Source organism: Acanthopagrus latus, chromosome 18, assembly GCF_904848185.1.
Source record: "Acanthopagrus latus isolate v.2019 chromosome 18, fAcaLat1.1, whole genome shotgun sequence".
Classification (NCBI taxonomy): Eukaryota; Metazoa; Chordata; class Actinopteri; order Spariformes; family Sparidae; genus Acanthopagrus; species Acanthopagrus latus.
Genome location: NC_051056.1, coordinates 15,486,214 through 15,497,286, shown reverse-complemented (window position 1 = coordinate 15,497,286; position 11,073 = coordinate 15,486,214). Strand labels below are relative to the sequence as shown.

At 42.2% G+C, this 11,073-nt stretch overlaps 2 protein-coding genes across 3 annotated transcripts; one reads left to right on the top strand and one right to left on the bottom strand.

Annotated features, from left to right (window-relative positions):
* Positions 1-804: 804 nt before the first annotated feature.
* thg1l (tRNA-histidine guanylyltransferase 1-like) lies at positions 805-6,112 on the bottom strand. 2 transcript variants are annotated; one of them, XM_037076982.1, is made up of 8 exons: positions 5,987-6,112; positions 5,600-5,859; positions 5,201-5,401; positions 4,931-5,107; positions 4,670-4,839; positions 4,465-4,553; positions 2,923-3,030; positions 1,466-1,627 (listed from the first exon to the last, which is right to left on the bottom strand). In XM_037076982.1, exons 3-8 carry the CDS (start codon positions 5,389-5,391, stop codon positions 1,466-1,468), a joined length of 897 nt encoding a protein of 298 aa, XP_036932877.1. In that variant the 5' UTR covers positions 5,392-5,401; positions 5,600-5,859; positions 5,987-6,112. The 2 variants fall into 2 exon arrangements, with proteins under 2 accessions (XP_036932878.1, XP_036932877.1); XM_037076983.1 differs by lacking the exon at positions 5,987-6,112 and having other exon boundaries at positions 805-1,627; positions 5,600-5,819.
* Positions 6,113-6,219: 107 nt separating this feature from the next.
* On the top strand, positions 6,220-10,708 carry lsm11 (LSM11, U7 small nuclear RNA associated). Its single transcript, XM_037076981.1, has 4 exons — positions 6,220-6,835; positions 8,338-8,477; positions 8,592-8,675; positions 10,192-10,708. Exons 1-4 carry the CDS (start codon positions 6,376-6,378, stop codon positions 10,495-10,497), a joined length of 990 nt encoding a protein of 329 aa, XP_036932876.1. The 5' UTR covers positions 6,220-6,375; the 3' UTR covers positions 10,498-10,708.
* Positions 10,709-11,073: the final 365 nt, after the last annotated feature.

Below are 11,073 nucleotides of genomic sequence, written 5' to 3'. Positions count from 1 at the left end.
CATACGTGTTTGATTGTAATTGCCGTCTGAACAATTATAACTGAGGACTACAAACATTTTAGAAGAGATTTAAAAACTGAAGCTCGGGATGGTGGCAGACCTGTCCTATAATCCCAGAGATTCATTACATGACGAATTGGGAATGAGATGCACTACCTTTCTTACGAATAGCACCTTCAAAGAATAACTAAACTGAGCTTGTGTAAACTACTTCCTCTGTTTACTCCATCACATGCACATGCTGTCTTTAAATAACTGCACCACTTGCCTCAACAGGCTCTGGTTTATATACACGGGCCATATGTTGAGTCACTGTATATGGTGAGTCTGGCGATGGTCCAAGTGAACTGATCCGGGCACACACAAGTTAGGCTATGTCATTAATTTGTTTATTAGCATGTAATAGTGCATTAGCTCATTATAGAGCTCTTCTTTGAAGGAACTTGATCCCAAATGTGAATGGAAGAGTTAAATCCTGGTTATATAAAGTACAGTACAGAGGCTACATGGTTTTAACAAGGACAGCAAACCAAAAATACACTAAGACCCGACAGTAACCGAGCCTACTACAGTAACAAAATACAGTAGGCTTCTGCCGCTTCAAGCCCCCAGCAGCCATTCATACTTAGCCGGTCATTTATAAGTGTGATGATAAATGTGCCACGGAGCACATGGCAGGAGGATAGAGTGTACGCAGGGCGTGAGGTATTCTTAGCCCTGATGACAGTGCAGGCCGTTAAATCCATTCACATCTCTAAAAGGTGTCCTGGCTTCAAAACAAGGCCACTCGTTACTGCCAAGGTATTGGTTTCTGCTTCACTCTGCCTTTTCCCCCCACAGATGCGCTGTTTATTACGTCAAACTGGAAGTGATATTGAACAGTTTGCAGATCCTGACTCATTAAAACATTGAGGGGAAAAAAAGGAGACTTTTGAGACTCAGACTGCCCGCATACACACATAAAAACCCCTCCGCAAAACTAGGCAGTGGGCCAAAAGGAAACAAGCCGAAAGATCAAGTGATGGTAGTATCATAAATGTCATTCATGGTATCAAATGAGGGTGTATATTTGGAGAAGCAATCCTAGAATAAGCTAGAGAGGGATGGGCAGATGCCTGAGAAGTTGTGACAGTATGAACTATCACGCTGACGTGCATGTCCTCAATACCTACAGCTAAAAGATTATGAAATCATCTGCTTCGCTTTGAACATGACAGGCAACATCACGCAATTTTAAGCAGAAAACTTACGATGTTAGGAAAGTTATGACAGAAGTTTAATACACGAAAGTAAGAAACTGTTTCGGCTGCGAGAGAGTAATCGCACAAAGTCAAAAAGCTCTCTCAAGGAATTCAAATGTGTTAAGCTTCGTGCTGTTAGCTGTCCACTGCTTGTTTGAATCCAAATCAACCGTTCTGGTTCGACCACAGTTCAGACAGTTTCTCCTCCAGCAGCACAAGAGCCGTTAGCAGTTGTCGTCCTCCAGGATGTCCGGGTGTTCCTCCCAAAACTGATCTCCTATAATATCACAGTGGTGGTCCTGCACCCTCCTCCTGCTGCGAGTCACAGGCACTTCCTTCTCCTCTTCGTTCGGTAGCTTCACGCGTTTAGTGACAGTTTCATCTCGCTGGACACAAAGAATGAGGAATATGATCAATGCAGTTAAAGGTGAATATACCACTCCAATATCTGTAGATTTCATATTTGTCTTGTGTCTCTGCTGGTTGCCTGAAATCCTCTGGACTATAAGGAAGCACTCGGCCAAGAAAAAGTCCAGCACATGACCTCCATATAACTACATGATGGTTCTTGTGTGGACCAAACAATGCAGATATGCTAACATATGCTACGCTAACTGTTTCCTGGCTGTAGCTTCATGTTTAAGACAGTTATCAGAGTGGTGTCAATCTTAACCATGTAAGTGCTATTCCATAAATCTCAAACAATTCCTTTAAAATAAAAATCCATAAAGAGCCACATAAAAAAAAAACTGCTGCTGGTTTCACGCTATGATGGATCCCACTGCTTTTCTTGTAAGACCCACCCTTCACTGCCTTTGAATTGCTTGAGTCTGTTGGTTTTACATGATGAACGCCTTGATGGCTTCATGGTCCTGGTAGCTCATAAAAACTCTTGTGGCCCTGGTAATCAGTTGGACAAAAAGAGGTAGGGAGATTGGCCAAGTGCCTGTTGATTGCTGTCCTCCACACATGCATGGCTGTCCTGTTAGGGCACACTCACAGTGATCAATCGATACCCCAGAAGTCCAGTGTGTTTGACTTGTGAGTGCTCTGTACCATGCACGGTACACTTCCTTGGCCCTGGCACGGTTGGATGAGCTGTGCTTTGGCACAGTACGGTTCTAGTGCATGATCACAAGCACAGATGCGCAACGTGGACATGACGTATAATCATGTGTATTACGTCGACTGGCATAATCAAGAAATCCAGGAAAGTGAGAGGGCAGTTTATGACCAAAACGACACAAAATAAACCTCAAAAGCTGACGTAGTTTTGGTGAGGAAATTCAAAAACTCAGAATTTTAATACTAATGAAGTGATAATGCAAACTCAAACGGTTGTTTTTCCATAACTAAAGAAAGAGTTGGTTTATTGAGTTTGTTTAGGCAAAAAAAGACATTTTCTCCTCTAATTAAAATGTCTTGCACAAAACTACATAGTGTACCTTTAATATAACAGCCAACTACTTGCTATACTTGATCACTGTTTGCTATGTGAAGACATAGTGAAGTAATGGCGTCCTGAACAGAGAATGATGTCCCACTTCCTCTGTGTGTGGTGTAATCTGAGCATATTCTGTTCTTTGTTTTGGTAGCCTGGACGGCTGTACATTTATTACAGAGCTGGACTCCATCTGTCATTCCTCCCAAATCCACTAATAAAGAGTAGGAAGCTGCTCACCCTTTCCCAGATGAGAACAGTTCCTTTCCGGTGGATGGCAGATTCATTGTTGTAGTTGATATCAAACTCGGAGAACAGGATCTCGTTTTTGTCTGCAGCTAATGTTCCCTGGGAGGAGACACCACACAGTCAGACATATGTGTGTAATTATATCAAGAATGTAATTATACACACATCAGCTCATTCGAGATGCCTCAAGGGGCGCACAGAGTACAACTTGTTTGTTCCTACCATCCGCAAAACCATTCATTTACCACACAACCCACAAGTTCTACTATTTTTATAGTGATAAAGGAACTAGGAAGTGCAAAGGTTTGATGGGCTGTGAATGACTCATGCTGCCCAAACATCTAGCCACAATGAACATTTCCACAACTCGTCAGCTGTCATCACATCATCTGAGTTTCCATCACAGCCCACTAGAGAATGAGGTGACTTCCAGAGAACAGCTGTGATGGTCAGTGGCAGCTTCCACGAATAGGCCAGGCCTGATATTCTTCAGATAGATTTTATCATCTCCCTGTAAGTCTTTGTAATTCTGGAAATTACATTTTGATCACCACGCCAACAGCTGAGAGGACTGCTCGCAAGTTCTACACCTTTTTTTGTTCACACTGAACCAAGTAGCTCCAGTGTAAAGCCCAGCAGTGTGTCAACTCATACACACTCCGGCGCTGCAGCTCCAAAAGAGGCATGACAGTATACATCATGGTGTTGAGATCTGTGAGGTTTCCTAAAAGTGTTTCCCCCGGTGTCCACTTGTTAATCTAAACATAATGTACCCGCTGACTGTTTATAATCATATGGATGCAGTTATAATGTGTTGTGATTGAGATCCTGACCCACAACGCTCTTTATCTGGAGAATTGTTCTGTATCCGTTTAGGAAAATGCTCTCCGGACTAAATGCTGGGTGATCATGAGTAGACAGAGGTACATCTAAGTGAATCTGTTCATGTTTATAACATCTACATATGCTGTATATATACAATACACATTTCCTATTAATTAATTAATTAATGAATTCATTCATTCATTCATTCATCTTTTAAAGATCTTCTCCTATTCTTAACCCCTAAATAGAAGTGATCAAGTGCAGTCCAGAGATGATACTGTTATTTTTATCAGAAAAAAGAACAGACCTTTTTGTTTTGTTTTTTTGATTTAAAAACTTAATTTCCATTTTCTTCAATAAATCATTAATAGTGTAGTTTTGTAACTACAGTCAACTGTTTATTGAAAATAGATTTATTTTTTTAAATCATGGAACATCTTACCATGCTTTTAATTACGTTTCTTGTTGCCCTTGTCTATTTATAGCACTTTATAAAAAGTTCCACTTGGTACAAATTTAAGCACCACCTCTTGGTTGCTCTACTTCAGTTTATGGACCAAATATGGCATCATCCATGTCATTTATGAGACACTTCCCTCACTTTGTCAGTCTTTAACGATGGCTGGCCTGAAGCCACATGAATGCATGCATCTATGCATGTAAACACAAACACATGTTAATTAACTGAAGAATGTCTTTTGCTCTAACCTTTAAGCGATCCTCTGCCTGGGTGGTGGTGAGTCCTCCCCTCTGCACTAACGTCCAAAACACTGTGTTGTACAAATTATTAATGTGACCTGAAAGACACAGAAACACATGAACAGTCTCACATATTTTACATTTGGGCTTTCTAATGAACATATTCACCTAAAGTTCAAATGTGTGAAACAGGTCGAGGACAGTATGCACTCACAATCTGCTTGCCTCCAGCTGAGGTAGTCTCTGAGGTTGCGGTTGCTAGGATACAGGACCACACGTCCATCAAAGCTTGGCGGGTACAAGAGGGGCTGCTCCCCAAAAAACTCCTTCCAGTAAAACACATAGGAGGAGGAGAACTGGGAGGCCACGTGGGTCATCAGCTTACTGTCCGGAGAGAAACAAGAAGAAAAAATTAAGTGAGACAAAATGTATTGACGTGTGAAACTGATGTGTGAGAATGACATCAGTTTGGTACCTGGCTCTCCTCTTAAACAAGTTGGAGGTCCTCTTGAAAACAAAGCTGAACTCATCGCTTTGACCATAGGCGATGATAATATCCTCCATCTCAGCCATGACAGAGTGTGCACTCCGGGACATCAGGCCCAAAGCCCTGCTATCATTGGGCTTTGTGAACTTGTGCTGCTCTGAAAACCTAAAACAACAACAACAACAACAAAAGTAAGGTTACTAATGATGCATCAACCCATCTATTCACAACATAACTCTAACGAAAAAGGGAACTCACTTGTGGAAGTTGCGTCCATCCAGTCTCACAACAATGTAACAGTTTCGCAGACAACTGTCATCCGTCTCAAAGCTGCGGACGTACTCAAACTTACTCTTGGCCATGCTGGGACTAGTGAAAAAACAAGCTAAGGGATTGACAACACAAGACCTGACACGTCCACCAAATCTGCAGGCTCTTGCAATCAGCATGAGGATGCTCCTGAAAAGAAAATGCAATATGGAAATTAAGCTAACACATTCCCAGAAAGAACTGATTGGTCACATTTTCGGACAAAACAGGATCATAAATGAATTTAATGGGGCGTTAGAGCTAAATTAAAAATAAGTCTAACTCATGACAAGGGATAATTAGTATTACATTTTATTCCGTCCCGTTGTAACGTTAGTTATTACTTACACTTAGATGTCATGTGTTGTGTTTGTCCTCTTCACCAGCCAGTATGTCAGCCACTTCATGCGCTTATATCAATCTAATTCGGTAGTTAGGCAGAGACCAATATTTCTAGCGCGATTAACAAGGTGTGAACGATATAATGTCAGTTGATAGACACATTTAATCAAGACAGTTGTCAGCTCACATGTGTTGGTTTGTGTACAGTCCGTCAATGACATCTGTCGTAGTGGTACCGAAGACTCAGCGAACAAAAGTTCCGGTGTCTAAATTAACAAACAATTCATTATAAACAAATTGCTTATTGAGCGCCATCTTAAAATATTTATAATTTTAAATCCATTCATTATTGTGCTGCTACATGCGACAATCTATCAAAACGAGGCGATTTACATTTCAGCTACAAAACACGGTCTGTGTTTCGGCGCCATCTTGTGGTGAAGAAGGAGAGAATGTTACCAAAGATCGTGTATGAGGAAGCGATGATGACAGAAAACAAGAACTTGTAGTCCAGTTATGGGTTTGGTTCTTTTCTGTTGGATTTTTGTTGAGTTGTAAAAGATATATGCGCATAAATGAGCCACTACTGTGAAATTACTAGAGTAAAAAAACCACACAAAAACAGCACTTCCGGGAGTAAAATGCAGCACAGGACGGACATGAGTGTCGGATGTTTAGGGTGTTTTCAAATTGGTGCGGAGTGACACCTCATCCTCAACCGGCGACAAAACCTTCCCAGAATCCCTCGCTTCGCCGTGTGCTCATCTGCGGCTGTTTCAAACATGGAGGAGAGGGAAAGAAAAAGTGTCAAATCAAACCGTAAAGAAACGGCAACTCCATCCTGTTCCAGTACGCCACCAGTACCGGAGCGTGGACCGGAGGCAGGCGGTGCAACCGGGGACGATGACGCAGATAAGATAGATGTCTGCTCTGATAAGTTTGACCCTCTTCTGGCCTTGTACTCGCCCACCGTGCAGGTTCCGTTTCCAAATGTCAAGTGCTTTAACAATGTTTCGGCCTACGAGAGCTTTCTGAGGGGCGGCCGGGGCAGAGCCAAGCCGGAGAATGTGGAGAAAAAGCGGCTCAAGGCGATGAAGGGGGTGGTGGACCCGGAGCGCATCGAGAGGCTGAAGAAGCTGATGGTGAACAACCCGACGCCTCAGTCAGAGGAGGGCGAGGGCAGCAGCTCAGCGCCGAGGAGGAGGCAGAAGCCCAAGAAGAATGTCCTGACGAGGATGCCCTGTAGGTTCAGTAACTACTAACACCACCACCACCGCTCCTGCTACTACATTAACACCTAAATACTTAGTAGAGGGACCATTCACTGTCATTCAGTAGGCTGACTTATCAGTTTACAATATTTACTAACTTGGAGCTAATATAGAGAAGTAACAGTGTCAGTGAAACATCTTAAAATAAGTTACAGTTCCTTCATGGAGATTTTAAAGGTGTCGTACGTAGGAATTGGCCACCTATCATATTCATACTCAAAGCAAATAAGGGGGCAGCTTATCACTAGGGTGACCGCTAACTGCTGCTGCCAATTAGCAGTTAGCCCAGTTTGCTGTGCAGCTAGTGGTCCAGATCGGGGGAGCAGGGGTGGTGTTTACACTGCTGGCACAGAAGCTCAATACACAATTCAAAAACATCATAATGTCTGAATCGTTTTCATCTAAAACTCTTACATACTGAACCTTTAACGTCCTCCTCCTTCTAGAGTCACTTTATTGAAGGGGAGCATGTCCTCCTCTTTAAATCAAACATTTTCTACTCGTCCTGTGTAGTTGTCAAGTGACTGATTCTTTGTTTTTTATTTTACCATACCTGCAGTTTTATCATGTAGCTGAGAAGGTCTGTCAGAATACATCAGGGCTGATGGTTACCATTAAACTAAAGAAGTCATTAATCTGCAATTGTATGTAAATGAATTGAAAGCTTAACTTTTTGTAAAGGTTATCTGTTCATATATACAAGTAGATCTGCAGATGTGGCTTTCATGTGTTTTACCCACGTTTTATTGTACAGGTCAACTGATAAAATCATGTACTCACTACTGTGAACTACTTTCTATACACTGTTGAGTAGTTCAGTCACAGTTATGATGCATCATATTCTATATGATCGTACATTTGTAGCATGGTTGTCCTGTGAGAACCACAGATGTGTAAAAAGTCGACTTTTAATGTTGTTAGAAAAACAGCCCTGCATTTGTTTTTCTGAAGAAGGAGGACATTTTTCTCAACCCACAATGGAACACTTAAGTCTTCAGTTTATCGGAAACATTCAAATCAACCCATCTGTAGATACATGCATATCTGTCCTCTTTGCTCAAAATACCCTGCCACCCTAAAACACAGCTAATGCCCCTCACTGGGAACATCACAGATACATATTAGGTTAGATAAAGGATGATGAGTACTAGGACAACTAAATTATGCCTCATTTGTTCATTGATGAACTCATTTCTACTCATTTGGTGTTTTGAAGATGTTGGTCCAAACCTTTTCTATTGGCAATGAGTGGGTTGATTCGTGCTGATTTTCATACTCATCAGCCTACTCACTGACCCGTTGTGCCGCCCTCACTTCTCCCCACACACTTTCATCACATTGAAATATTCACGTTCTGACTTTGCACATCTCAAATCTAGCAGTGTCTTTTGCATGTTTAGCCTTTTCTGGGCAGAAGTCATTTGTGCCTCAGGTGATTTCCTTCTGTTATTTGTGTATTTTGTTTGTCTTCAGTATGTAAAGGCAGTCCATTGGGGGAGCTGTACCGATGCGTCGAGGAGAGGATAAGGGTCAAAGTTCACATCAGGACCTTCAAGGGGCTGAGGGGCGTTTGCTCTGGCTTTGTCGTGGCCTTCGATAAGTTCTGGAACATGGTGAGCTCTCACACTCACGTTCTGTCATGTGACAGCTGCCATATGCTGAATCTGTTACTGTGAATTTCGTGTGTTAGTATTATCTGGTCACTATTTGTTTTTGTTCTTTGTCAGGCGATGGTAGATGTAGACGAGACATACAGAGAGCCTCTGCTGGGAGAGGCATTCTACCATGAGAAAGCCCTCACCATTTCACGGGTAGGGACCAGTTTCCATTGTTTATCTGACTGAAATATACAAGGGGTGAGTGATATGCTCATTGCCTAATGTAGGAGTTATACAGCTCTCGTAATGTGCAATTCAGCTCTTTGACTGTGACTGAATACTGCAAGTGATCACTGTCTGTGATGATGCTCTAGCCCACAACTCCCCAGAGGGTAATGGCTGCCATCTAGGAAAGCAGTTTTGAACTCGTTCATCAGCACCTATTCTGATTGGGCAACCTCAGACCACAAGCCCGTGCCCAAGACGAATAACCAGTTAGACTGTGATGATGAAGTTATTCCTGCTGTGGAATTGTGTAGTCTAAGAAGAGTGGGTCTGTATGACCCATGAACCAAGTGTGTAAATGCAGGAGGGCAATATGCTAGGTTAAAACCAAATGCTAGGTTTTCTGAAATTGACTTGCTGCACCTCAGGCCATGAACTTTACTTATCACCGCTTGTGATTCCTACTTGGTAATACTAAAGTTACAATCTGTAAGATTCCAGTCCTGTTTGATTTGGCAGTACAGTAAAATGTGTCACCTTGCTGAGGAGTCTGATGTAAGCAGCTTGTTTCATTACGGCCTGAAATATTTGAAACTGATCTGCTGTCAAAAAAGACCAGAAACTCCTGGCCTGTTTAGCGGTCGCTCTGTCAGCTCTTACCACACAAACTCATTTGGTTTCCTGTGAAAGGTTCCCTGTGTCATTTAAAGGGACAGTTTATCCCAAAATCAAAAATACATATTCCTCTTCTTACCTGGGGTGCAATTTATCGCCCTAAATTGCTTTGATGTGGTTTGCTGTAAGGAGTTGTAAATATGTCTACCTTCTACTGTATGAAAATATACATTTGAAAAACTAGGAGCTATTTTGTTTCAACTCATTGACACAAGCCAACCGTATCATGGCAGATGGCATGGCACACGTCTACTCACGGACGAGAAGCTAGCTAACTATGCTAACTAACATTACAGCTCAGCCTAGGAAGATGTTACTGATGTTTACATATTGTGCTGTGATGAGCTCGGGCCTCGTTTCCATTAGTGGATGCACATTTCGTTCAGTGCGCTGATACGGTTGGTAAAAAGAAAATAGTTCCTACATGACAGTGCTCACAACGCTTTTGAATACACCACAAGCCATCTAGTTCTACTGTATTTGAGAGAAGTCAGACAACCCTATGGCAGACATCTCCAAAGCTCTACAACTTGCACCAAAACCAGTCTAGATGGATAAATAGCTCAGCGGGTGACAGCGGGAAACATGCATATTTTATTTTTGGATAAATTGTCCCTTTACAACAGCTCAGTAAACTGCGAGTCTGTTATCACTTACAAGGGAATGGCCGACGCTGCCCACAGAAACCAAATATGTTGAACAGTTCCTGCTGAAAGATGCTGACCATAAATGGCATCGAAAATGGGATTTGATTTGATTTGATGAAAAGTAGAACTTCATGCTCTGAATTGAATCCACAAATATTAATGTGACTCTGATCTCTGTACAGCTCTTTGAGAAGCTGAAGCTCCAAGAGAGCTCAGCAGGTGACGAGCCGGAAAAGAAGCACGGCGCCCGGGATAAGACCACCGAGCAGCAGCCCGCTGACTGTACGAGCGAGAGAGGGCACAGCAGGACGGCGTCCAAGCTGTCAGACTCTGTTAAAACTAAACACAAAGTCTCGGGGAAGGCTCAGGGTCCAGAGGTCTGTCGGAAGAAAGAGTCCCAGACGTATGGCAAGATCCACACACGGCACATCAACCAGCTTTTCATCCGGGGTGAGAACGTCCTCCTGGTTAACCCACAGCCACTCTGACTTTAGTTTTCTGCTTGATATTCATCCTGGATAAAAGAATGATGATTGGTGTGACATACTGAAGATGAACTGCTAGATAGATATGATTTAGATTCAGAAGAATCAAAGAAAGAATGTTGTTATATCACATTGATATGGAGGTTTCCTCTGCACTCCAGAGACTTTTTCTTTATTTTGAGGAATAAAAGCTTCTCAATTCTAATTACACTAATTCTTTGTCTTGTTTTTCTTTTGTTCAACAGCCACTAAAGGATATTTATTTCGACATCGCTTTAATAGCAACGTTTGTGTTATGTTTATTACCCAGCAGGTGGCAGCATAAACACATTAGTGCCATCTGTGAGGCCATTGTCATCTCAAAGAACTTGTCCCTTTATGTTGCTTTTCCCGTTAGTTTGAACAGGAATGACAGCGCAGTCTCAGCGGACTTCATAAATGCATTATGAATAATTGAGTTTGTGAAGCTAGAGATTGCAGATGGCACTCAAAATCTGTCATTTGTCTTGACATCTCGGATTGCTTTTACTCTTTAATGGGCACATTACCCATAAAAGCACAATTTACTGCATCTCGTGG